This window comes from Felis catus, chromosome B2, assembly GCF_018350175.1.
Source record: "Felis catus isolate Fca126 chromosome B2, F.catus_Fca126_mat1.0, whole genome shotgun sequence".
NCBI lineage: Eukaryota > Metazoa > Chordata > Mammalia > Carnivora > Felidae > Felis > Felis catus.
The window spans coordinates 36,100,989-36,127,164 of record NC_058372.1 but is presented as its reverse complement, the minus strand read 5'-3'; the positions used below and the strand labels follow the sequence as shown (position 1 = coordinate 36,127,164).

The 26,176-nt window shown below is 55.1% G+C and overlaps 1 protein-coding gene across 3 annotated transcripts in view; it reads left to right on the top strand.

The window, feature by feature from the left end:
* The first annotated feature begins 4,974 nt into the window (after positions 1-4,974).
* Positions 4,975-26,176, top strand: part of MDGA1 (MAM domain containing glycosylphosphatidylinositol anchor 1) — a 61,138-nt gene continuing 39,936 nt past the window's right edge. The window contains exon 1 of one of the 3 annotated variants that reach the window (XM_019830542.3): positions 4,975-5,235. In XM_019830542.3, the coding sequence (XP_019686101.1) occupies positions 5,169-5,235 (67 nt within the window). In that variant the 5' untranslated portion in view covers positions 4,975-5,168. The remainder of the gene's footprint in view (positions 5,236-26,176) is intronic. The other 2 variants (XM_019830544.3, XM_003986077.5) reach the window with 2 other exon arrangements.

The window sequence follows — 26,176 nt, the reverse complement described above, 5'->3', positions numbered from 1 at the left end:
ACTCCAGTGTCAGCGGAATCTTGTCCAGATACCCTCTCTCACATTCTGGCCCTCCCACTGCCTCCTCCTCTTCCTAGCTGTAGTATTTCCTTACTATCTAAATACGATTTCTTTTCCTTATTTATATAGTCTTTTGCCTGTCTCTTCACCAGAAAATAACCTCCCTGAGGGCAGGCTCTGGTCTGTTCATTCACATTGAATCTGCAGTGCCCGGAGCAGTGCCTGGCACAGAGACGGAGATACTGGTTAAGTGAATGAATGGTGAGCAGACAGGCTCCCAGAGCAGAGGATCTGCCAATGAGGAGGGAGGGGAGGGGCTACAGAACCTGGGTGTCGCAAGTCTCCTCCTCTCCAAGGGTGTCATTGCAGGACTGCATTGTCACTAGTCTTGAGAAGCACGTTTTAGAACGGGAGTTAACTGCTTACTAATTAGCAGCTGGAACCACTAATTGGCTATTTGTTAGAGCCTGAATTAATAAACTGGTCTTCCTGCGAGGTCATAACTCTGCTCATTCTTTACCCCTCCCAGTCAGCCTTCACCCCACCTGACCAGAAAGTGTCTTGCCCTGAGATTGAATCGATACCTGCCACTGTATGATTTTCAGAGACAATCTCCCTCGCAAAGGCAACAACACCATTTCCACAAAGACTTCCTCTCCCTCTCTCTTTCTCTCTCTCTCTCCTCCTTCTCCTCCTCCTTCTCTCTTCTCCCAGGCTCTAACTTGCCTAAGGCAGGAAGAGATGGGGGAGCTTTCTAGGAAGGAGCTCTCACAATAAAAGCCCTCAGCTGCCCTGCTTGGCCAAAGTCTGGGGTTCCTGGTTCCCTGGCCTGTCACACACCCCCCCCCCCCCGCCCCCTCAACCAACAGCTATTTCCTGAAATCTCTTGGAGTCCAAGGACTGGGATTTCTCCCGGGGCAGAAGAATAGGGTTTTCCTAGAGTATCTTGGATGGAACTCAGGAGTTGACATCAGGTGCTACCCATGGAGCCTCCAGGCAGCCCAGCCTCAGTCGGGCTCAGGTCCAGTGGTCTAGAGCTCATATCCCCACCCTCAACAGCCCATTTGGGGCCCAATGAATTGTTCTCCGTGTGTGAGGAGAATAGGAAACATTTCTTGTGAAAACATTTACTAGGCACCTAAACCCTTTTCAGTATAGAGCAGTGGGAAAGAGCAGTGTCGTGGAGCCCAGCTACCTAGGTCAAAGCCCGGTTTGGCCACTTAGCTGTGTGAGTCACTAAATCGTTCTATGTTATTCTATGAGAATAACAGCCCCATCTCACATAGTTGTTATGAAGATTAAATAGTTACCGACATGTAGGGCTTAGAATAGTTCCCGGCCCATGGTATCAGCTCTTATTCACTCCTGTTTCTCAACCACTCTGTGAGATAGGGATCCTACTCACTTTACAGCTGGGGAAACTGAGGCCTAGAGAGGTTAGGACTGGAACGTCGGGCTGATGGTTCTCAAGTCTAGTACTTTTTCCCTTCTCCGGGATTGCCAGACAGAGGGCCGTGTCAGAGGCAGCAGACCAGGCACACTTGGGGGAGGAGATGGCCGAATCTACAGGCACACGCAAACAGGATGTCAAGGTATTTACACTGCATACAATTAGCTGCAGAGTATTCACAAGTGAATTAGCTACAGCAAATGTTCAATCCCAGCCTGGCTCCCCCACCCCCCACCTCTCCTCCTGGTCTCTCCCTGACCATGAGTCTTCTCTCTCCTTCAGGCCAGTGTGTGTTCAGGGAGGGCAAACTCAAATGCATGTCAGCTTAGTCAGTGGGGTTCCCTGCCCCTCAGTAATACATCCCAAGGCCAAAGAGGAGCAATCAACTGCTGTCTGGGGGTTGGACCAGCTAATTGGAAAATAGGAAGGCAGTCTCCTATGACATGGATACGAGGTCATTTAATTCAGAATGGGCGAAGCCAAGGAGGGGGGAGGGGATCACCCTGAGAGCTTCCTGGAGGCGGTGAGGGTTTCTAGGGATTTTTGAACAATGGGAAGGAGATGACAATAAGATATTCATCATCACACCCTCCATCGATGCCACTTCCTTTTCAGACTTCCCGTGGAGCAGGAAATGGATTTTTCTCTTTGGGGTATTGGTTTGGGGTGGAGCGTAGAAAGGATGGCTGTACGGAGGGTATCCTAAGTCTGTGGTCTCTGGCCTTATGATGGGTATCCCTCATCCACTCATTTAGCAAATCTTCAGCTGGCATCTGCCAGGTGCTCAGCACTAAACTGGGTCCTCTTATTCAGCCTTGGATCCACAGGAAACGAAAGAGAGAGAAGGGGGTGGGGGGAGATGAGGAAGGAACAATCAGTTGGAGGGGGGCTGAAAAATAAGATTCTTCAGATGTTTTCGGGCTTCCGAGGACTGACCGAAAGGGAACTGAGGAGGTGCCAACTGATGGCACACCCCCAGTGGCGGCCTGGCCTTTCTCCCAATACCTCCCACTGCTGCTCGGTCACGTTCTCCGGTGAGCAGTCCCTTGAGGGTCAGGGGAGGGGGGGGGGGGACCTAGCAGGAAACGACCTGGGGAAGGGGTGGGTTTTATTATTTTTTAAAATTCATGTTTTAATTTCCATATTGAAAAATTAAATCTTTTTGGTGTAAGTTCTTTGAGTTTTGGTAAACGCAGAGTCGGGTAACCACCATCACAGCCCAGATACTGAACAGTTCCGGGGAGCGGGGGAAGGAGGGTTAATAATCTCCCCGCTTGTTAGCTGCTGCGGTTGTCCGCGCTCCCACGGGCCGCCCTGATACAGTCCTTGCGCACAAGCCGAGATAAATAACGGCGACAGGTGGAGCAGGTGAGATTAGCAGGACCGGGGTAGGGGGACGCGATCGGAGGCGCAGCGGGGGCAGCCCTCCCGGCTTCCTGGCCGACGCCCCCTCCCTGCTGGCGTTTGGGAGGAGCGCTCTCCCCACCCCAGCTCTTGGGGGCGGGGTGAGGTAGCGGAGTTCCGGAGTGTCTGACGCCCGCAGCTGGAGGGGGCCCCGGGCTTGGCTGCCGGAAGAGAGTGCGCCCCTGGGGCGCTTGGGGGCGCTTGAGGTCCTAAGGAGAGGCAGGATGGGGAGAGACAGGGGCAAGCCGGGGAGAATGTGGGTGGCCTCGGGGAGCTCCGGTGGCGGGGTCCTGCGGACAAACCTGTTGGCAACCTGTGGGCCGAGGCAAGGGCTGGAGCTCTAAGCGTGCGCTCTCCGCCCCCGGCTCAGCCAGCTGCTCTGGCGGTGGCCCCCACGCCCTACGCAGGGAGAGGCCGAGGCTGCCTGGAAAGGGGCGGGGGCTCGGCCGGGGGCGGAGGGACTCCGGGGCCGCGCAGACAGCCCTGCAGACCGACAGCAGGCGGCCGGCTCGCGCGCCTGCAGGACCCCAAAAGACGCGGCCCTTGGCCTTTCCCTCCGATCTCCGCTGTAGTTCCAACCACCAAAAGTGCAAAACATTTACAAAGTGTGCAGTGCCCCGCAGGTTTCGGTCCCCGGGGCGAACGGCCGTGCTTGCCCCGCGAGCGTACTGGAATCGGTGTACCCGGCTCGGCAGCCAGTCTGGGTGTGCAAGGGCGGGCGAAGAGCGAGCGTGAGAGCGTGCGAGCGCGCGGCTGCAGAGCCCGCGCCGAAACCCACGTCCCTCCGCCACTGTCCTCGGGATAGATGGATCCATTTCTGCTTTCTGACATTTTCCTGCCGGGGGGGTGGGGGGGGCGGAGAGAGGGAAAGAAGGGGGAGGGGCAGAGAGAGAGAGAGAGAGAGAGAGAGAGAGAGAGAGAGAGAGAGAGAGAGAGAGAGAGAGAGAGAGAGAGAGGGGAGAGGAGAAAGCAGGCAGTCTGCTTCCCCCAGCCCTGTTTTGTTTTCTCTAATTGGTCCTGGGGGAGGCGAGGAAATTGGACAGAGGCTGGGCCGGGCGAGCTGGGCTGCCTTTAATTGGCTCCTTTTTTTAACTGGAGGGGAATCAAACAGGAGAGCGAGCGACAAAGGGTGGGAGAGCGAGAGACCGAACGAGGAGACGCGAGGAGGAGGGAGGAGGAAGGGAGGGAGGGAGGCGGGGGGAGCGCGGAATGAAAAGCTCCGAGGGGGGAAAAAGCAGCACAGCGAAGCTCAAGTTGCCGAGCGAGCGGAGCGCTCCCGCGGCCCCGAGCCAAGCGGCCGCCGCGCCCGGGAGCCCGGCCCGGCCCCGCCCGCTCGGGGCCCCCGCTGGCCGAGGCCGCCGGGCGGGGGCGGGGACGACCAACTTGGGGCGCGGCGCAGCCCCACTCTCCGGAGAGCATCGAGACCGGGAGCGCCACGGCCGCGGCCAGACGGCGGGAGCGAAGCGCGACGAGCGGAGGCGGCGAGCGGCGCCCGCGCCGCAGCCCCGGCCTCGCCGAGAGCGCGAATATTTTTCAAACGACTCAAACTTTCCTCCTTTCCCCGCTTTCCCGGGTCTCTCTTGGCTGGAATTGCTCTCCTGATTCCCGCGGGGCGCCGGGGCGCGATTCCTCCCCGGGGCTCCTCGGTGGCTCGGGTAACTTCGCGGACCTGGGGACCCGTGGATCTCGCCCCTTGGCCGAGCCCAGCCAGCGCTTCTCCCCCGCTCAGGAGGGCCGGGGCCGGGGCTCCTTCGCCTTTGGGAGGGCGCCCAATCCGGCCCGCTTGGGTCGGGCTACTGAGACCCCAGGACCCGCCGCAGGACTGGAGACAGCGGATTAACCCGAGCGAAGCCCGGGCCTTCCAGCCCCCACTCCGCGGAGGGGCGTCCCCTGGGCGGGGAAAAAGACAAGTTTGTCAGTCGTCGGTGGCCTGTTGGATCGAAGAGCCCCTGCCGCCGCAGAGGGGTCCCTGGCGCCCAGCACACGGAGCAGACAGCCCTGGGGACCCGGGGCAGGTCGGCGGCCGGGCTCCTCGGGCCGGGGCGCTGGCTGCTGCGCCGGGCGCGCCAAGGCACCCGGGGCCGGGCCAGCGCCCCCTGCGTCCCCACGCGGGCAGCGGCCCCGCCGGAGGAGAAACCCGGGTCGCCGCCGCAGCCACCGCCGCCTCCTCAGTCTCCCGGTCTCCGTCGACGCCCCCTCTGTCGCCTCTCGGGGAAAGGGGGGACGCAGGGGGCTTCGCGGGGCCCCGGCGGATGCGCCCCCCGCCACCTCTCGGGCTGCGCCGCCTCGCGGGGATGAAGCACCGGCCGTGAAGATGGAGGTGACCTGCCTTCTACTTCTGGCGCTGATCCCCTTCCACTGCCGGGGACAAGGAGTCTACGGTAAGATCCCGCGTCCCGCTCCACGCTGGCTTAGCACCGCGCGGAAACTTTGCAAGAGGCGCAAAGTGCGCGCTGCCGGGGTTTGGTGGGGACCCCGGCTCGGACTCTGGAGTGGATGCCCGGGTCCCCGCCCTTTTCAGGGCGCGAGGAGATCGAGCTCGCCGTTTCAGAGCACGGAGACGGGTTGTAGGGTCTGGCGTGAAGCCGGGGATGCCAGGGGGAGGCACACACTTCCTCAAACCTTGCCGGGGGCCGGAGTGACTCGAAACCCTTGAGAGCACCCAGTGGGCTCGGGAGATCCCGACTGACCCCAAACCCGAGCCTGGGGCAGCGACTTGCACGGAAACCTAGTCCTACCCTGGCTCGGCCGCCGGAGTACAAGCCGAGCGATGCACGATCCGGAGTTGCGCGCGGCTTGCGGGTGAGCTGGCTGCCAGCACGGCGGCGGGGCGGCGGGCTCGCCTTCCCCGCTCTCGCTGCGGCTTCGCTTCTTTTACTCGCTTCTTGACTGCCAGAGCGGATGCCAGCATCCCCTGGATTGGGCACCTAAAACCCCGGCATCCGTTTTCGGATCTAGCCTGAGCCAGTTCTTCCCATCCCCGGTTCCCAGCTACAAAACCCCAGCCCCACCTTCTTTCTCCCTGAGCGCATACACGGACGCATTCAGCCACCGTCCCCAGGAAACGCAAACACGGCACGCACCCATCGGGCTACGTGTTCAAACTCTGCCTCCTGCCACGCAGCTTTGCTCCTGCGTCCCTACGCCTCGCTTTCCGGCGCTAAGGGGACTCTGGCTGGTTACCTCTTCTCCTGTCTCTCCCGTGGGTGTTTCTGGGGAGAGGTCCTGAGAGCAGGCATCAATGTCCAGGATCACCCCAGGGCTCACCACTCTCAGGGACCCTCCTTCTGAGTTCTAGTAGGCTTCAGTGCCCTGACCTTACAGTCTCAGGGCCTAGTGGCCCTTACTCTGCCTTCTGACTGCAGGATGGTCTGCACAGATCACTTTTTAATATTGTATAGGTGGGGTGGGAGGGTTCCCCGTCCCTCTATCCTGAGTCCAGGGCCTAATTATTCATCTTTAGATCAGGGGAGAGTTTGACCTGTTCTGTTGGTGTGGAGGCAGAGACATTGTCCCCCCAGCCGCCAGCCTGGGGCGCGGATGTTAAATGCTTCCTTCTGGGGGTAGCTGGCGTTGCCTCCTGGTACCTTGCGAGAGGCAGGGGTGTCCTGAGGGGTGTCTGGGAGGTGACATGCTCCTGGCTCTACACAGCTAGCTGGCTTGGGCATAATTCCCTGGGGAGGCCGGCCCAGGCATCTGGCCAAACTCTGCTCTTAATTAGTTTGTGTGTCTCTCTCACTGCCTGGCCCTTTACATAGGCCAGAAGAGGAAAAAAGAAGGAAGAATGTAGCAGGGACCTAGAGAGGCTGGGTTGTGGGGAGGAGGCCACTGAGCTAGCCCCAGAGGCCTCCCCAGGGGCAGAGGAAGACACCAGAGGTCTGGGGGGTGTGTGTGTGGGAGGGTTCTTTTTCTTCGTTGTCCCCAAGGTTTTCTTGTAGCTTCACTGCCTCCTTAAGAGGTGGCCTAAGGATGGATGACACTGAGGTCTTTACCTCCTCACCACACCCCAGGGGCTCTGAGGGTGACAGAGAACCCTCACTGTTCCCTACTGTCCTCTACTCTGCCCCTCCCCCCTAAGTGTCCTTGGGCAGATCTGGCGAACTATCTCCTGGTCATCCCTCTCCTTGGTCCCCTCCAGCTTTTCCAGACTTCTCCAGGGCTGCACAGGGCCCATGTTGGGGAAGCCCCTCTGAGCCTAGCCTGGAAACCCCAGCAATAAGGGCAGGGTTGGGGTCGGGTGGGGGCTATGGAAGCAGTGTCTGTAGACCCTGATTTCAGAGTCCTAGGGGACCAGGATTTAGCCATTGGCTTATCTGCCTCTCATTTTCTGTATTTTCTCCTCCCTCATGTGCCTGGATCTCACTTTTTGTTGCTCTCCACTTAGAGCAAACCAAGGTGCGCTGGGTGTACTGGGGCCAACCCCAGGGCTCTAGGGTGAGAGTCTTTGCATCTTCCCTTTGAGGTGTTGGCTCCAGGGCAGGCTGGGGCCTCAGGGAAATTGCAGAGTGAAGCATTTTTATTGGGATAGATGGGGAAGAGGTTAAGATCTAGTATGAGAAGGAGGATGGCAAGAGGCTGCTGAGTTCTTTGTGATGCTAGAAGCTTTGGCCAGAGACAGCAGAAGGGGGAACTATGGTACTACCGTAGTTCTTCTGCCCACCCCCCCACCCTGGTTTCCCTCTCTGCCTAAAGCAGGTGTAGCAGCGTGAGAAAGAGTAGAGTGTAGGGGTGAGAGATGGCCACTTGTGTCCATCATTGTATCCTGGCATCCAACATGGTGCCGGGCACGCAGCAGGAGCTTGGCAAATGTTTGCTGCAGGAATGAAGGGCCATGGTTGCGGGTGGCGGGGCGTGGGGGGAGGTTGAGGAAATGCTTTTTGAAATTCTTTCTCCCCAAGAAGTCTGTCTAGGATGTTTTCCAGCAGGGTAGTGGGGCACACTCTGAGGGTCTCTGCTTTAGGGAGAGTCACGGAGTCCTAGACTGGCAGCTGTAGGAGACCTCAGGGAGGAGGAGAGAGAAGAGGCTGAAAGCCCAGTGCTGCCTTGGCAGTGAGGAGAGGCCGGTTTTAGTCAAGGCACAAAAGAAAACAGTGTGTCCTGGGGAGGGAACCCGGCCCCTTCCCCTCTGCCTAGCCCTGCGTGGCTGAGGGAGGGGTAGATTAACACGGAAGCTGAATCGAGAGGGCAGAAGAGCAGGAGGGCAAAGCCGGCAGGATCTATCTAGCTTGGGCTGTGGGTCTCTGTTGAGGCTGGTAGGAGGCAAGTGTCCAGAGCCTATTGGCTGCTTCCATCTGAGGGTCCTGTTGCCGGGGTCTGAGGTCTGCTGTCTGCAGCAGGGCTGGGGAGGTGCTCTCAGTCTGGCCAGGTGGTTTCGCTCCTTCTTTGGGACATAGATGCTACGGCAGCCCAGTGCTGGACCAGATGGTCCATTTGGAGCTGATCCCCTCTTCCCTCCCTGCCTCCCAATCTCCTGGCCCAGTTTGTTGTGCTCCGTGGTGGATTCTGCAGTCTGTTTGCTGGCCGGCCAGGGGGGTGGGCTGGCCCCAGAGGCCTACTCCTGGGCAAAGGCAGGAGCCAGGTGATGGAGGAAGGGCATCCCGTGTGTGGAAAGCATCAGAAAACACCCGCTCCTCCATCCTGGCTGCCGCTTCTCCCCGTAGCTGCCGGACGCCCGGCCAGGGCAGGTCAGTGGGATTCCACTCCCTTACAAAAACACAGCAAACCTCTGGATTATTTAATATGCAGGAGTAGGAATTGACATTATCCTTAAGACAGGTTGTTTGCAACTTACTGGTGGAAGTCAAAATATTTCACCAAAGGTGTCATCAGAAACTACTATCCTATGCTAATTTTTGTGGGAACATGAAGACAGATGTTGAATAATTTGACAAGAGCAACATAGCTTACAGAATTATCACCAAGTCAGGTTTTTTTTCCCCCTCCTCTGAGAGGTGCAGAGAAAGAATGTCAGGAAGTGCGTCTCCCAGTGCCATCTTCTGGGTGTTGATCCTGGCTGTGGGCACTCTTGGGATTTCTCCCTAGAGTTTCTACCACAAGTCTTGAGTCTGGCTGTCCAGATCTAACCCTGCCCCTGGAGAAGGCATGCCATCAGAAAACTGGTCTAATGGAAGGCTCTGGGGGTTTCTAAATGTCCTCAAGAAGGTTCCAACCTCTGTTCCTTCTTCCTTCCCAGTTATGGAAACTGCATGAGAGAGAGACGGAGCCTTGTGCCCACAAGTCAGGCTGGTTTCTTTGCCTTGCCAGCATTGTCTTCCCACCCCCCTCCACCTTTCCCTGCTGAAGTTGATGTTGACCCCTGAGCCAGCCTGAGGACTCCCCAGGTCCAGTAGCGAGCCTGGAGAGCCCCACTTAGGGTCAAGATCAGCATGGTGCCCCATCCTACACTGCAGGCAGGGAATTGGTGTTTCATGGGTGGTGGTGGGGCCCTGGTGAGGGGGTGGTTAGAGAGGATTTTATTAGCCAGGAAAGCACTCTTGAGGGGAGTGTGCTGGGGACATACCAGGGGCCCACTTGTAATTGGCCAGGCTTGGCTGTGAGTTGCTGGGGCCGGGCAGAAAAGCTTCCTTTAGAGCCTGGTATTAGCTCTGCTTTGCTAGAACAGGGAGGAATGGGGTGGGGGGGGGGTGGCGGCTGTTGGCGGGGGGAGTGCTCCGGAGGGAGAATGGAAGGAGCTAATCACGGCCGCCAAGGCCCGGCAAATGAATGATGCAGGAAATCAATACCTGGGGGCGGGGGTGGAAATCCGGGCAGTGGTAGCAGCCCCAGCGTCTCTAGCTGCCCAGGAGGCACGGGTGGGCCTGGGAGTAGTGAGACAGGCTGAAGTGTGAAGGACCCCTCTCTGCCACCTCCTCCCTTCCTCCTTCCTCCTTCCTCCTTCCTCATCACTTCTCTGCCTTTCTTCTCCTCCACTCTTGTCTTCCATCTCCATGTTGGGTCAGGCAGTGCTGCACCCCACAAAGGCAAGGGGCCTGGGAGAGAGGACCTTGGGCCTCTCAGTCCTGGCAGGACATTGCCCTGCCCCCTACCTGCCGCTGGACACCTGAGCCTGACCAGGCCCCAGGTGCAGGGAGCGTGCGTAGCTGCCCACGGACTGTACCTGATGCTGCTGGCACTGCCACTCCAGATGTGGCCAGCAGGGGGAGGGCTTGGCCACCACATTGCCTTTTCTGGGCTCCCTGGGCCTCAAGCCTCCCGGTGGGATGAGTTATTCCAGTTCCTCAGCCCGGGGTCTATGGGAGCTCCTTAAGGCCTTCTGATGCTCCAGGCCACCTCCACCTCCCACACACCCAACCCCCTGTCCCGGGGCATTTGCCCGTGGCCAAAGCCACACCTGCTGAGCCCCATGCCGCAAGAGAGCTCAGCAGTAGGACTCAGCTCTGTGGGATCCTGCCCAGGTGGAGCGGTGTGCAGAGCTGGGACTGTATCCGTCACAGCGCTGCCTCTTTGTGAACCTGGGGTGTGGCCCCTGTCTTCATCTTCCTCCCCTTCTCAGAACACTCTGCTTTGCAGCCACACAATCTGCCCATGGCAGGAACTAGGTATTAAGGGACCCTACTGCATTTGAATGCCGATACAGGAGTCGAGACCAATGCTTAATAGCAGAGGAATCTTTTTTAAACAATGGAATTGCTACCCCCACCCCCAACCCCCGCAGTCAATGAGTAACACGTGCTCTTTGCAAAACAATCAGAGAATACAAAAAATTATAAGGAAGAAAGTAAAGCTCACTTGATATCCCACCCTGCATTTGGTGATGGTTCTTTCAGGTGTCCCTTTATGCAAAGAAGAATGACTCTTTTCGAGAGAATCATTGGTTATTACAACAATCCCTCATAGGGAGGAAGTGTCATGTGCCTTTACCCAGTGCTCGTATGCCTCTGATTCCCGTAAGGTTCTGAGAGGTTAGCATAGCATGTCCTATTGTCCGCATTTAAGAGAAGAGGAGACAGACACTTAAGTGACCTGCTCAAGGTTACACAGCTGGTAAGAAGTGGCCACGAGGCTCCATCGCTGGGGACCTTCTGATTTGGAGGTAGGAAAGATGGAGTTTCCTCCCTCAAGGAGAAGGGGAGAGGACTTACACACAAGATGGTTCCTGAAGATCTTGGTAAATGGCATGTGGCAAGGGCAGATAAAGGACTGAAGGAATTCAAAGGGTTAGGAAGTTACTTCCAAGGTCTTGTGAAGGGGGCATTTCAACTGGCTCGATGAATAGAAGTAAGGGCTGAGGAGAACATCACAGATGGAGGGCTCACTGTGGCAAAGGCATGGAGGGTAAAGAACCTGGTCTGTGCAGGGAGTAATGAGTTGTTCCGTCGGGCTGGAACATCGGTTGAAAAAGAATGGGCACTTAGAGTTGGCACAGCAAAGGAACAATCATAACAATGGCTAATGTTTACTGCCTGGGCTGAGATCACAAACGTGCACTCACTACAAACATGCGGTCACTACAACCCTTGGAGTGAGTCATTTTCAGCCCATTTTACCAAAAAAGTAAACTGAGGGCTCAGAAAGATGAAGTCACCTGTCCAAGTGCTGGAGCTGGGCTCAAACCCATATCGGATTTCGGAGCCTGTGTTTGGGTGTAGGAGGCTGGAATTCTGGGTCTGGGAGAAGCTGTCAGGAAGGTCCTGAGCAGAGAAATGGGTTGAGGTCAGCCATATTTCAGGCTGCTGTGCAGCTGTGTGTTTTGAAGAGGGTATATATGGTCAGGAGGAGGGAGTCTGGTTGGGAGGTTCCGCGGTTGTCTGGGGGAATTCATAGGGAGAACTCCATCCAGGGTGGTGGCTGTGAGAATGGACAGGAGGTCTCAGGTACAAGAACCACAGGGAGTAAAGGCTCTGTATGGAACACGAGATATCTGGCGAGAGAAATAAGCTCTTACTCTCTTAGAGTTTGCATTCACGCTGAGGAGAGACAGACAGTAAATAATAAACAAGTATAAAATGCATCCTATGGTGATAGGTTCGGTGAAAAAGGGGAAAGGAGCTAAAGGGACAAGGAGGGGTAGACTGTGGTTCAAGTTCACATACAGTGGCTGGGAGGCTTCCTTGTATAGGTGCCACCAGAACAGAGCTGAAGATGTGGAGGGAGGAAGCCCAGTGGATCTCTGCAGGAAGTATATTCCAGGCGGGAGATTAACCAGTGCAAAGGCCCTGGAGTAGGAGCCTGCCTGGCCTGTTTGGCAACAACGAGGAGCCCAGTATGGCTGGAGCAAAGTGAGCGATGCGGGGGCCGGGGGCAGGAGGTGGCGCGAGAGAGTTAGTGGGGCCTGGTTGTTTGCAGTCTTGAAGGCTATGTAAGGATGTTGGCTTGTATTCTGAGAGGCGTGGGGGAGCCATGGGAGGCTTTTGAGCAAGAGAGAGACATGAGTTGACACCTTTTTAATAGAATCCCTCTCGCTGCCATGTGGAGAATAGACTGTAGGGGGTTGAGCGTGGGGGAAGGGATCCGGTTAGAGATGGTCGGAAAACGCAAGAAATGACACTGTACAATCATTAGGGTCCAAAAGGGCTTCAGGAAGAGCACAGGCAGGAGCTGGGGCTGAAAATGGCTCTGAGGTTTGGCACACAACGGCAGAGCAAAGGCCACAGAAGTCAGGCAGGTTTAGGGCAACAGCGTGACGTAGCTAAGAGCTTGGAATTCGGGGTAAGAAACCGGGGCCAAACCCCAGCTCTGCCCGGCACCAGCCACGAGAGCCTGGAAGGTTACATCAGCTTTCTCAGGCATGGCTTTTCCGCTTGTCGGAATGTTTACTGCCGACAGTAGTAAACTGCGGTGGGTAGTCGAGCCCACCACACGGGTTTGTGATAAGCACACCATGAGACCGTGCTGGGGAGCCCTGGGCACTGTGCTCGGCACTCAGCCAGGCCTCAACACACCACTTTATTCTAATGACGACGCCTGTGCAGTTTTGAACTTTGTGGGATTGTGGTGTGGGATGTGTGGGAGCCCTGGTGGTGGGGTGAGTGGACACGAGTGTTCATGCTCAGGAGAGAGAGCATTCTGAAAGAGGCAGATTTGCACACGTGGTTTATGTGCACAGAACAATGTGGGTTGAAATCATGAGTGGACTGAAATTGCCGGGGAAGAGAGAGTAGAGTGAGGGGCACTGGGCTGAGACCAGCACCCTGGGGGTGGAAGGAGTGAGAGGAGACAGAGTAGAAGGCATCAGGGAGGAAGAAGGAGACCTAAGAGGGGACAGGGATCAGAAAGCCAGGAGAAGGGCCGGGGTCTGTGGGAGGAAGGGCCATCTAAGGTGGAGGAGGAGACAGAGTAAGGGCCATCTGGGGACTGGGAGGTTGGCAGAGAGGCAGCAGGGCTCCTCGAGATCCTCTGGGCACTTGGGGAAACCTCAGATGCTGATTCAGTGGGTCTGGGGCTAGGCTGAGATTCTGCATTTGTAACGAACTCCTCGGGGTGATGCCCATGCTGCTGGTCCAGTCGCTCTTTGGATAGCAAGGGCAACCAGGAAGGAGGTTAGGCTCAAGCGGCAGACTTGGGATGGAGGGCCAAGTAGGTGGCTTGCTGCCTGTGAGAGGCTGTGGCCCAGTAGCCGCACCTCCGAGCCTCAGTTTCCCCATCTGGAAGGCCGGTTGAGGCATGCCCGCCTCTTAGGATTCCAGAGAAGCCCGACAGTGATAATGCTTTGCAAGCTCTCAGGCGAACTCTGGGGACTCTGTTTCGTGAGAGCAGAGGGGGTGGCAGGCAGATGGTAGGGAGCCCCGGGTGTGGGTGGCCTGTTGAAGCAGGAGGTGCGGGCTGCGCTTTTGAGAAACGTGGTGGGCCAGGGAGGGCCTGAACGGCCATTCCTGCTCCCCTTGCCTGGCCTTCCGCCTGTGGGAAGCTGGGCTGCAGGGGTGGGCGCTCTGGGTCAGTGGGTGGTGGCCTGGGCAGGCACGAGGACGCTGCTTGGCCAGCGTTGGAGATTCCACCCCGCGCTCTTCTGGGTTCCTTTCCAGTCCAAGAAACTCTGCTGAAATAGACTTTGATTCTCTGGAGGGCTGGAAGCTGCGGGGAGAAGTGGTTCTCAACCCCAGGGGCATGGCAGAACCACCTGGAGAGCTTTTTCAACGACAGATGCCCGGCTCCACCCCAGACCTCCTGAATCAGAAACTCTGCAGGTGGCATCAAGGCAGCTGTGGTTGTAAGAGCTCTCCATTCGATTCTCGGGCACAGCTGGTGTAGACAGTGCATCCGAATGAGTCAGGCCCAAACAGATGTCTTCTTCCCCTGGGCTTTCTGAGGGCATTTCTGGGTTTTCTAGGTCACCGCCCAAGCTTTGTTTCAGCCAAGCTCTGGACCCTGGGGTTTTAAAAAAAAAAAACCTATGCTTATTATTCTGTAAATTAGGAGCAGGGAGGCTTTCTAGTTTAAGAGTTCTAACTGGCAAGTGCAGGTCATGATCTTTGGGAGACCGGCCCCTCCCTCTGCTTCTGACCACGGGATTTCCAGTCCCGAACCTAGAGAGCCTGAAAGAAACTGCCCCAGAAATGCTGTTTTCATTGATTTTCAGTAGGTAAATTCTGTTACCATGTTGAAACGTTGCCCTTTTGTTTATTCTTTTCTCTTTTTGGTTTAGAGAAAAATGAAAATTTCAGAGCTGGACCACATGACAGCAATTCAGTGTAAACCAAGCAAATATTTAATGAATATCTATCTGCCGAGTGTCTGGAAGGGTAGGGGGTGCCGTGGCTGCAGGGGCGAAGGGCACCTGCCCCCGGGGAGCTCACAGTGGAGCAGGAGAGTGCAGTCCTTTCCAAAGCCCTCATTTTGGAGAAGCTTGAGTGATCTGCCCAAGGCTGTAGGGTTAGCAGGTAGTGGAGTAAGGATTTGCACTCAAGCCTGCCCAGTGCAAAGTCTAGGGTCTGCCTGCTGCCCCACATGTGAGGTTCCTGAAGGAAGTATCTGGCCATTTTTTGTTCCCCAGCCTGTGTTGTGGAGGATGGGTTGGCTGAGGACCCTCAGTCTTATATCAGATAGACATCACATTCTGTTGCTAGAAACAAAGACTTGACTGCAGAGCCGCCAACAAATTAAAGCTGATTTTCTTAAGTCGAGAGGTAGACTACCCATGACTGCTATGGTGACTCCCTGGTCAATGGAGATCCATTCTCTTTCCATCTTATTGCTCTGCTCTCTTTACAATGGTGCTTCTCAAACTCTGCCACGTGTTAGAATTACCAGGTTGGGTGCTTAAAAATCCTGATGCCTAGGTCATACCTTATACCAGTTAAATCAGAACGTCTGGGAGTAGGAACCAGGCATCAGTGTGTGTGTGTGTGTATGTGTATGTGTGCATGCACACACACACACACATGTTCAGCATAGAGAACTCCAGCCTTAGAGCATTTTGCTTCAAAGTCGCCAAAGGGCTGCTGGGGCTCAGCCATCGTGACACATTCCAGGCAGGAGGAAAGGAGGAACATTTAAAAGGGTGGACCTGCCAGCTGAGTCAGCTTCTATTAAAGAGCTTTTCCAGAAGCCCCCTCCCAATGACTTCTGCTTGCATCCCATTGGCTATTCTTAGCTGCAAGGGACGCTGAGACATGTAGTCTTTTAGATGGGCACATTGTCACCTAGGAAAATATCAGGTTACGTTAGAAAGAAGTGGAGAATGGGTATTGGGCAGGTAATGAGTAGTCTTTACCACAAATCCCTACCTTGGGGCCAGTTGGCATTTCTTGAAATGAGAGAGGATTTAGATGGATGTCAGCGCTGCTCTCACCCCTCCCTGCCAGCCTAGCTCAGGGGCTCTGGCTGCTCTGAGGATGCCCAGAAGAGACATAGGGAGGAGAGACATAGGGAGGAGACTTGCTTAGGGTCACCCAGACATTCATGAGGGGTCTAGTTTCCCATCTGCCAGTGCTCCTTTTTTTTTTTTTAAGTTTATTTATTTATTTTGAGAGAGAGAGAGAGAGAGAGAGCACGCACAAGCAAAGGAGGGGCAGACAGAGAGAGAGGGAAGGAGAGAGAATCCCAAGCAGGCTCCGAGCTGTCAGTGCAAAGCCTGATGCGGGGCTTGAACTCATGAACGGTGAGATTATGCCCTGAGCCGAAATCAAGTGTCAGATGCCTAAGTGACGGAGCCACCCGGGTGCCCTGTATCTTCCAGTGCTCTTGTTCCTTCCTCCCCACCCCGGCACCGTTCACACTTGCCTGAGGTTGTTCATTTCTGCTGGCCGATACCCCTTTCCACTAGCAGGTAGCTCTTTTTGCTCACAGCCACCAGGAGGGCGCTGTGGATTTTTAGACCAGAAACTGAAGGTCCATACTAGAAGCCAGGGACTGGAGAGTACTGTAGAGGTGATGATCTAGCTCATTTTTTCCCTCTCAGGCCCACACCCATCTGAGACCAGGCTACTCCATTTGCTGTTTGCTCAGTGTCTCTGGTCCTTGTTGCTGGAAACTTCTCATTGTCTGCCCCTATTTCCACTCACCTAACATAATCTCTTATCAGAAAGATTCGGGAGCTGAGGCCTTTGAGCTGAACTTGAACATCTCTTTGGCCCCGAGACTTTCCCTATGTGATTCTTAAGGAACTCTTAATGAAGGCACCTTTTCCCATGTCTGAGAGGGACATCAGGAGGGTAGAGGTAGGGAGCTGGGTTCTGGTGGCCCCATCTACCTGTGTTTGGTTCTGGCATTTCAGTAAAATGCAGAGGGACCTTGGGGGAGGTCACTTTAACTTCCGGTAAAGTACATAAGCCCACAGGCAAGCTGGAGGTGGCAAGGCCTGGCTTTACTCTCCTTTCTGGAATAAGGCCACAGAGTAGACAGAAGAAAGGCCATGAGATGGGGTCTTAAGGTGTGGCAAGGAGTGAGCTCATCTGCCAGGCAGTTGCCTTAAGTAGTGACCCAGAAGCAGATCTTCGAGATTCAGTGCAAGAAGAAACAGACCAGTGAAGGTAAGTGGCTTGCCAAGGTCACACAGCAATTAGGTGTCAAAGCTGAAGTTAAAAGCCATGTCAAGGGACTCTACAGCTGCATCTTTCTCATTCTCCAGTATCACCTCGTAGGTTCAAGGAGAAGCCAGGACATGTCTACATGGTATTTACGAACTTTTTTGTGTTCACACCTTTATAATTCTCCCCTCACCCCTGTGAAGGCTATGTCTCATTCCCAGGCCTCATTGCATCTGGACTGTAGGATCTGGGGTTCATTCTGGGTCCAGGGCTCCTGCTTAGATGTTAGAAGTCCTTAATGGAAATGTCAGGGAGGCCCCCCCTTGTGGGTAGAGGAAGCAGTTGGCTTGGCAATGTGAACTGGAGTTTGCTGCCAGTCCCCACCAGGCCCAACATCTCTGTCACACTGCCTGAGTCTCACCTTAGAGTTATTGACAAGTTAGCCAGCAGAAGCATGGTCTATGTTACCAGAAGGTTGTTCTGGGAGTACCTGGCAGCCCTCAAGCCTTTCTCCAGTGGCCCAGGTTGGTTGATCAGATGAGTTGGATCTTGAAGTGTTGGTATTCATGCAAGGAAGTTTCCAAGGAAGTCATGGGTGGAGGTAGGGAAGCATGGTAGGTTATGTGATGTTGGTGGGTGTGATTGTTAAGCAGTATGAGGGTCCTGGGTTGTGGCCATGTGAGAGATTTAATAGTGGACACCATGATGATCAGGATTGGCTTGGGCTTAGTTTGGGCTCCCCAGAAGCAGATGCCGAGATAAGGAGCCAAGTGAGGTAGTTTATTTGGCAGGTGAGCTTGGAAAACTCTGGTAGGGAAATGGAGATGTAAGACAGGGAAGCACAGGAAACCAATAAAAGGTGCACCGTCAAGCCAGTCACTACTGTGTCCCATTGGGGACCTCTGGGACACCATGTAAAACACTCTCCCACCATGGTGAAGAAGCTGCGGCATGTATGCACCAACTCCTATCTGTGTTGGTTGAAGGCTGCTCCTGGGGGCATTAATTTCCTGGTACTTCTAGCCCAGTAGGCATGGAATGTAAGCTCTAGTGGCCAGAGATGGCCTCAGGCAGAGAGAAGCAGGTTCTGGCCAGTGTGCAATGAGGTGGTCAGGGGAGAGGATGTGGTGCAGAGAGGGGAGGCACCAACAGCTGTACGACATCCTGCCTAAGCCATCGGTCTTGCTTTTTCAGATCCAGCCTGTTTTGCTGAGCTCTTTGTTCTTAGGTCTTGTCTTCTAGATGCATGTATAAGCCCTGACTCCGGGATAAAAACTCTCCCTTGCGGCCGTCAGACCTGTGAGCTGCTCATTTACTTCCTAGGATTTTGTGACCAGAACCCCAGCACATCGATTTCCCCAAGACCTTCCTGATAGAGTCCAGGCTCTCCCTGATGGATTGAAGGGGGCCTTACACTTGGGGAGGGCAGGGTTGGGGGATCACTGAGGACAAACTCAGAGTCTACAGGTCTTTTGGGCATTGCCACGAGAGGCATGATCTTTAGCTACCCACCTGCTGAATTCAAAACTAAGAAAGAGGTGGGGACAGTCTCTGAGACTAGCTCTCCGCAGGCAGAATTCTGTGTGGGTGAAAAAGTAGATTGCTTTCTGTCCACCTCCTTCTCCAGGAACCAAACCTCCTCCGTGGGCAGACTAGCCTGTACCCCTGAACATCCCTGGGCCTAATGGGTCCAGATCAGAGCACCTCCATCCTGTTGTGAATTTTTGTGTCTCTTCACTACCCACCTGAGATTAATTAATTAGTCAGATATTTACTGAGCACCTCCTATGTGTCAGACACTGTTCTCAGCACTGAGGATACGGCAGAGAGCAAGACAAAGAGAAGATCTAGAATCACAGGCTTGTAGAGTCAGAGCCAGGAGGGAACTTAGGGCAAATCTGATCATTTGTCGGGAGAGAAACCTGAGGCCGAGAAGGAGCAAGAGAAGCCTTCATGCCACAGAGCAAATAGGGAGCCCAGCCGGGAATCATGGAAGGTCAAAGATAATGGGCTAAGAGGTCAGGTCACCTTTCCCTAACTGCTCAGTTTTTAGAGGCAGATACCAGTGGCCAGAGGCAAGAGTCACATCAAGCTAGTGGCATGGGTTTTGCCTGCCAGTGAACACAGCATTCTCTCCTGCATCCCTTCCAAGCCAGACTTGGGCTCTGATGTACTGAAGGGAGCGTGTGTGTGTGTGTGTGTGTGTGTGTGTGTGTGCGCGCGCGCGCGTGCATGCATTGTGCCTGTGCCTGTGCGGCTTTACATGGGCTAGGGCAGCCAGCAGGAGATCTGAGTGGCTTTCCTGTGATCAAGACATCCCACCTCCTTCTGGGACATACAGTGAGCTCTCCCCTCCTGCCTCCTCTAGCTCTCCCATACAGCCATGGCCCCTGGCACTGCCCACTGCCACAGTGACCTCGGGCAATGCTGGGAGGGTTCAGTCCTGCAGGATGCCCTGATGTGCCCGAAGCATCAACATCCCTGACTGCCTCACTCCCTTTTTCTGGAGCTGAAGGAGCAGAGGCTGTGAGGCTGTCCAGGGCAGGGGTGGGATGCGTGCCTCCCAGTCTGCTCCCCCTCATTCTGTTGGAGTTGGGGCAGGTGTAAGGAGTGGCTCTAGAGAGCCAGGCTGAGAGGCAAAAGGGGAGGTAGTTCTGTGTGCTGGTAATCAGTGTGTGTGTGTGTGTGTGTGTGTGTGTGTGTGTGTGTGTGTGCGCGCGTGTGTGTAGGACCATTGGCATGAAATAAACTGCTCCCACTGGGTACCTTGATAGGAGCTAAAATACACCCCCCCCCCCTGGTCTCTCTACCCTGTGCATGTGCACTTTACATGTATTTTTTGTGTACCTGTAAATACACTAGGGCATACATGTGCTGAAAGTGATGGTGATGTACACAAGAGCCTGCGTACAGGGGACCAGATGTGTACATGTGGGGAGACTGCTGACCTCTTTCGGGGGCCTTCTCTGGGTCTACCTTTATCCCACTGCCTCTCCAGGCAGCCCTTGGCTCCCAGGCAGGGGGCAGGAGCGGGCATCCAGCACTCTGGGCCGCCAGCTCAGCGCTTATATCCAGCCTGGCTTATGGCTCACCTCCCCCCACCCCGCTTCTAGGAGACCTGAAGTGGGGGCCAGGGGCAGGCCGAGGCTGGCCTGGAGCTCCTGGCTAATTTTCCCCGGCCTCCATCGATCCAGCAGCTTCTCCTGAGTCTATTAGCAGTCGGCGAGTGAAAATATCCCCCATTGCGAGCCCTGACCTGAGACAGGGAGGAATCCATAGCAATTTGTTCAAACAGAGGAAAGCGTTTCCTTCTGATTTGTATTCCAATTTATTCTAGGCAGGAAGGGGGTCAGGGTGGGAGGGGTGAACCCTGGCTCACTAAGCGCTGGGCCCGGGCCCATCCCCCTCAGCCCCCCATGCCAGCCGGGGTGGCAGCTGGTGCTCCCCATGGTTCCTGGGGTGGGGGCTGAGGAGGGGAGGGTGGGCCCCAGCAGGGGGACGGGAAGAGAGGCCCGCCAGCCTTCCCAGCAGGCCCTGCTTGGCTGGAGAGCTCAGTTGTGGATTTGGTTTTCACAAAATACAAAGCCGCCTGCTCGGAGCCTCTCTCCCGGGCACTGGGGCCTGTGCCAGGCGTGCGCTCACCCGCTGCGCCCGTGCCAGGATGGGGGCTGGGCCGGGCCCATGGACGGTGGCCCCAGCTGGGCTGAGTGGCAGGAGGGTCTATTCTTCTCCTGAAGCCCCCCCCAGCCAGCCTTGCGGGAACAGGGCCGCTCAGGCTCTGAGGGGAGCTGAGACTTTGGAAAAGCTGCTGTGCAGGGCGGAGAGCCCCTCTCCGCGGGAGTCCCAAGTGCATCTTCCTGGCGCAGTGCTCAGGCTTCGAACCTGGTCTGAGCGAACCGGGGCTCACTGCTGTCCTGCCCAGGAAGACTCTTTTGAGCACTTACGATAATGACAGCTCTGACCGACATTCATTAAGTGCCTACAGTTTGCCGGGCACTGGGCTAGTACTATTGAGTATCCAGCCCTTGCAGGTGCCAGGCCGCCTCGTGTGCCTCAGTTTCCCCCTCTCCCACATACTTCTGTCACCCCGCCCCCCCATCTCTGCTCAGTCTCTCTCACTTCCTCCTGAGAATCACTTCTCCCTTCCACCTGAGGGTGGCCCTGGTGACAGGGTCTCAGTACTGACGCCTCTGCAGCCCCCTTTTCCAGAGGGACCCCGTGAACAGGCTAGCTCCTTTTCTTCCGGGTAGCTCTCCTTTGGCCCCACCTCACCCTCACCGCCAGGACCCCGGCCTCTGCAGAGGTGGCGCCATGGCAACAGGAGACAAGGATTCTGGGAAGGGTCAGCCAAGTGGTCCTACAGCCACCCCCCTCCACTGCTTTCCTTCCTTCCTGGGTCAGTGCCCGCAGGGAGGGGAGTAACCAGAGACGTTCTTCACACCCAGGTGTCAGCGACTCGCAGCTCTGAGGTCAGCTGTTGCACATGATTTGCCAGGCTCCATGACACCACCAAGGTCTAATTTCAGAAGCCAGCAACTAAATATACCAAAGCTGATGAATAATCATCTCTCTCAGGTGGGAGCATGCGGCCTCAAGGAGCAGAGGCTTCTGAAACAGATCTGGGTTCAGGTTCTGCCTCAGCCGCTCCCTGGCTGTGCGATCCCGGGCAGGTTGTGCTCTGTGCCTCATGTACAAGATGGCATTATAATGGCACCTTCCTGAGGGGGCGGTGGCGAAGAGGGAGTGGGAGCGCATGGGAAGCCATTCTTTTTTTTAAATGTGTTTATTTATTTTTGAGAGGACGAGCACGAGCAGGGGAGGGGCAGAGAGAAGGGGAGACACAACCCCAAGCAGGCTTCGTGCCATCAGCGCAGAGCCCGATGCGGGGCTTGAACTCACGACCTGAGCTGAGATCAAGAGCCCGACCCTTAACCGACTGTACCACCCAGGCGCCCCTCGAAAGCCATTCTTTGCCAGTGGCCGGCGCATGGGGAGTAAGTGATGGCGACCGTCCAGGGGAGGCCCTGCTAAGTGGGTGCTTCCAGTGCCTGGGCCTGGCTCAGGAAGCTAGTGAGTCACAGAGGCTGCCACCAGGGAAGTGGCATGTGAGGCTCTGTGTACGGGCATGTGACGCATTATCCAGAGAAAGAGGGAGCAAGACGGAGACCCTGTTCCAGGAGAAGGGGTGGCAGAATTCCAGCCCTCCTCCCATCTTCCTCTTGGAAGTTTATGGCAACAACGTTCCCTTTCAGCCACTTTGTAGGTGGGGAGACAGGTGTGTTTTGCACCCAGCCCTTTACTGCACCACTGCCTATTCCAGACCTCAGTTTCCTCCTAAGAGGCAGCCCCCCCCCCCCCCACCTCCTCAGCCCCTGGGTGCTTCCTAACAGCAATGACTTTTCCGTCTCTGGCTGTGATTGAACTCTGGTCCAATTGGCCTCCCCCATCCCCAAGTTCTTCACTTTTCTCCCCCGACCTACTGGGTTCCAAATCATTTACAAGTTGTTCAGAGGCTCAGCATTATAATCAGATCCTACGGTGCAAGCCACTTACGTGGTTTCTAAAATTTTAGCCAAAAAAAGGAGTGAAACCCTTCAGTGATGGAGAAAAAAAAACAATAATGAAAATACTTAACAGGGGGGCAGGTATTGCATTTCTTGATTTATAAATGTGCTCAATGCTAAAGAAAATATGTTCCCAAACTTTATGCTTCCTGAATTGACTCTTGGAAAAAAGGAAAAGAAGATTGTTCATCCTTTTCAGGGATTTCACATGCTTTCCCTCCCAGGGGTGTTTGCCTTTTGAAAGGGACACAGAAAGAGAATAAATGAGTGACTGTTTAATATGCAAGGTGTCGATGAGTGTTATGAAGAACACAGCAGGGAAAGGGATTGAAAATGGTAAAAGTGGGGGCAGGCATGCTGTTTTAAATGGAGCGGTCAGGGAAGGCTTCTCTCTCTCGAAAGAGCTGTAGGAGGTAAGGGAGAGCGAGTTCTGGAAATCTGGGGAAGAGCAATCTGGCAGCAGGAGCTGCAAGTGCAAAGGCCCTGAGGTAGGAGTGGGCTTGGCCCGCTTTGAAGAACAGCAGAGAGAGCAGTGTGGCCACAACGTGGAGTGTAGTAGAACCTAAGGGAGCAGATGACAAGGTGGCATGGTAGCCTGTTGAAAAAGGCATTGGCGGGGCGCCTGGGTGGCGCAGTCGGTGAAGCGTCCGACTTCAGCCAGGTCACGATCTCGCGGTCCGGGAGTTCGAGCCCCGCGTCGGGCTCTGGGCTGATGGCTCGGAGCCTGGAGCCTGTTTCCGATTCTGTGTCTCCCTCTCTCTCTGCCCCTCCCCCGTTCATGCTCCGTCTCTCTCTGTCCCAAAAATAAATAAACGTTGAAAAGGCATTGGCTTTGACTCCACATGAGATGGAAGTCATGGTAGGGAAGAGGAGAGGAAGCAGAGGAAGGAGGGGACCTTAGTGGTTGTAAAGGGATCCCTCTGGCTTCTTGCAGAGAACAGACTGAACCGGGCAAGGGAAAGAGAGCAGACCTATCAGGAGGCTGCTATGGTAATTGGGGCAGGAGGTGGTGATGGCTAAACTAGAGTGGTATCTTAGGGGTCAGAGTTAGGATCAGTTTTTTGTTTTCAAATTCATTTTGAGAGAGAGACAGTGTGAGTGGGAGAGAGGCAGAGAGAGGGAGAGAGAGAGAGAGAGAGAGAGAGAGAGAGAGAGAATCCCAAGCAGGCTCCGAGGCAGGGCTAGAACTCATGGACCAACAGTGCAGAGACTGACACGGGGCTTGAACTCATGAAACCATGAGATCATGACCTGAGCCGAAACCAAGAGTCAGATGCTTAACGGACTGAGCCACCCAGCCGCCCCTTCGAGTTGGGAATCAGTTTTGAAGGTCAAGCTGAGAGGGCTTGCTGATGGATTGGGTGTGGGGTATAGGAGAAGGAGAGAAGTCAGGGAGGACTGTTTCTCGCTGACAGCAAGGGACAGAGTGTTTTCACTAATGGGGGTGGGGATGAGGAATGGCTCTTCCACCTTGGAGTCCTGGGGGCGCGGGGGAAGTAAGTGCTGTCCTCCTGAGGTCACTGGATGTGGAGAGAGGCGTAAAGTGAATCAGGCCCTTACATCTCTGCTCCCTGATTTTTTTTTTTAATTTTTTTTTCCAACGTTTATTTATTTTTTGGGACAGAGAGAGACAGAGCATGAACGGGGGAGGGGCAGAGAGAGAGGGAGACACCGAATCGGAAACAGGCTCCAGGCTCCGAGCCATCAGCCCAGAGCCCGACGCGGGGCTCGAACTCACGGACCGCGATATCGTGACCTGGCTGAAGTCGGACGCTTAACCGACTGCGCCACCCAGGCGCCCCTCTGCTCCCTGATTTTTAAACCTCAGAGCTAATCTTCCTGCCCCCTCTGAGCTGGGGTGAAGGCCAGCCTGGAGGGGCCGTGAGACATTTGAAGCAGTCAGGTCAGACTGCTGTCTGGCCGTGGTAGGCTCTCCAGAAACACTGTCCTTCCCTCCCTGCTTTCCCATCCTGGGGTCTAAGGCCCCACCTGCTCATAAGCCACAGGATTGATTTTGCTTTCAGGGTTGTTATTGTTATTATTACCCACTTAAACAACTTCATAGGGGAAAAAAAAGGAACCCAATGACCATCAAACATTAACCATTCATTCTAAATTCCCTGCCCATACCTGTCAATACATTTTTACATAGCGGTAAACAGTCGTCTGTTCTGCTTTGTCGGCCGACTTTATCTCCTACACACGTCTCCTGGTATTGACTGAGACCTCGGACCTGTCACTTTAATAGCTACAGGGCACCCCCTGCATCGATACTCTGGAGCCTGGTGACCATCTCTCTGTGGCGGAGTGTTTGGGCAGGTGCCAATTTCCCCTTCTTCTAAATAGCTCTGCCGTGAATATCCTTATGTGAATTACTTTTTCCTTTTAAATTATGTCCTTGGGGCCTGTTCCCCAAAGTGAGATTGCCTAATAGGTCATAGGATAGGAACAGTTTTATGGTTCTCATTTTGCACCGCCGGGTCGTGCGGCAAAGAGTTTGAGCCAGCTTTGCACACAGCCCAGCCACAGAGGATTTGATCCTCCTCATTTATTTTCACTGGCTTAATAGGTGCATTATGGCTTGTTTCTTAACTTCCAATTTTCACTTCCTGAAGCCACGTTTGGGTCTTTGAGCACCCAATAAGACCCGATCTGTGCAGAACTTCATAGTTTACATGGAGCTTGCTGATATGTCACCTCAGTTAATAAGGCGCTGTGAGTGTAATATTATTGGCTTCTGTTTCGTATAGCAGAATGGGAGTTTAGTCAAGTTAAGTGCCGTAGCAAAACCTCCAAACAGTTCTTGCGGGTTTGTTATATAGGATTCCCACCCACCTGTCCCCATCCCATTCCTTCTGTGGGCCCAGGATCCGCAGGTACCCATTTCAGCCCAAATTCAGTGCCCTAACCCTGTCGTCTCCCATCGGCTCCCACAGCCAGCGTGGGCCAGGCCCCAACCAGTGCCCTGCGCTGCCAGGTTGGGTCTCAGCTCCGTGGGGCTTAGAGGAGGCCTCTGCATTTGGGGGTCAGGTGTGGCTTTGGGGGTCCTTCAGCAAAGCCATAACTCTTTCCATTGCCTGGCCTAGGACTGGCCCAAGCTCTGTGTTCTGGGTTGGGGGCCTAGACCTGGCAGCGTGTCTCTGGTCCCACCCAGGATGTGCCCCAGGCCCAGTGTTGTACCTAACACAGGTGCACTGGAGCCTCGGTGCACCTAGGGACAGGGTCACTCAGGGGGCTGTTGGGCTCTACATTGGAAGCTGTAACTCTCAGACCAGGGGCTTCTCATGGCAGACACACCTGAGCTGTGAGTTTGGTTTTATTTTGCTCCCTTCTAGCTATAATTCTTGCATATCTACTAGGCAGCATGCTCTGTGCTTGGCGGATGGCATTCTTACCGTATTTCACACTCACAATAGAGAGTGCGCTTATGCCCATTTTATAGTCAGGAAACTGAGGCTCTAGACTAGAGGGTTAACGATTTGCCCCAGGCCACACAGCAATTACTGCAATGGCCTGGACAAGAACCCCATGCCCAGGGCTGTGTCTACTCCAGTAGGTTTGGATCCTTCCATAGGTTTGGGTCAATAGGTGTGGGGGCTTGGTCATATCTAGTGTCCGGTCTCCTGCCAAGGTGGGGAGCCAAGTGAGCGACAGTGATGGGGTCCCCAGGACTGGCAGAGCTTGGCAGGGCTGGGTAGCTGGGACTCCAGCAGGAGAATTAACACGAGTGACCCCATGTCCCTGGGCCACACATCCCTGGGCCCGGCAGCTGAGGTCCTGGGTTCTAGAAGCCATTCTCTGCTCTGATGGGTGGCAGACTCTCTCTCCCACCG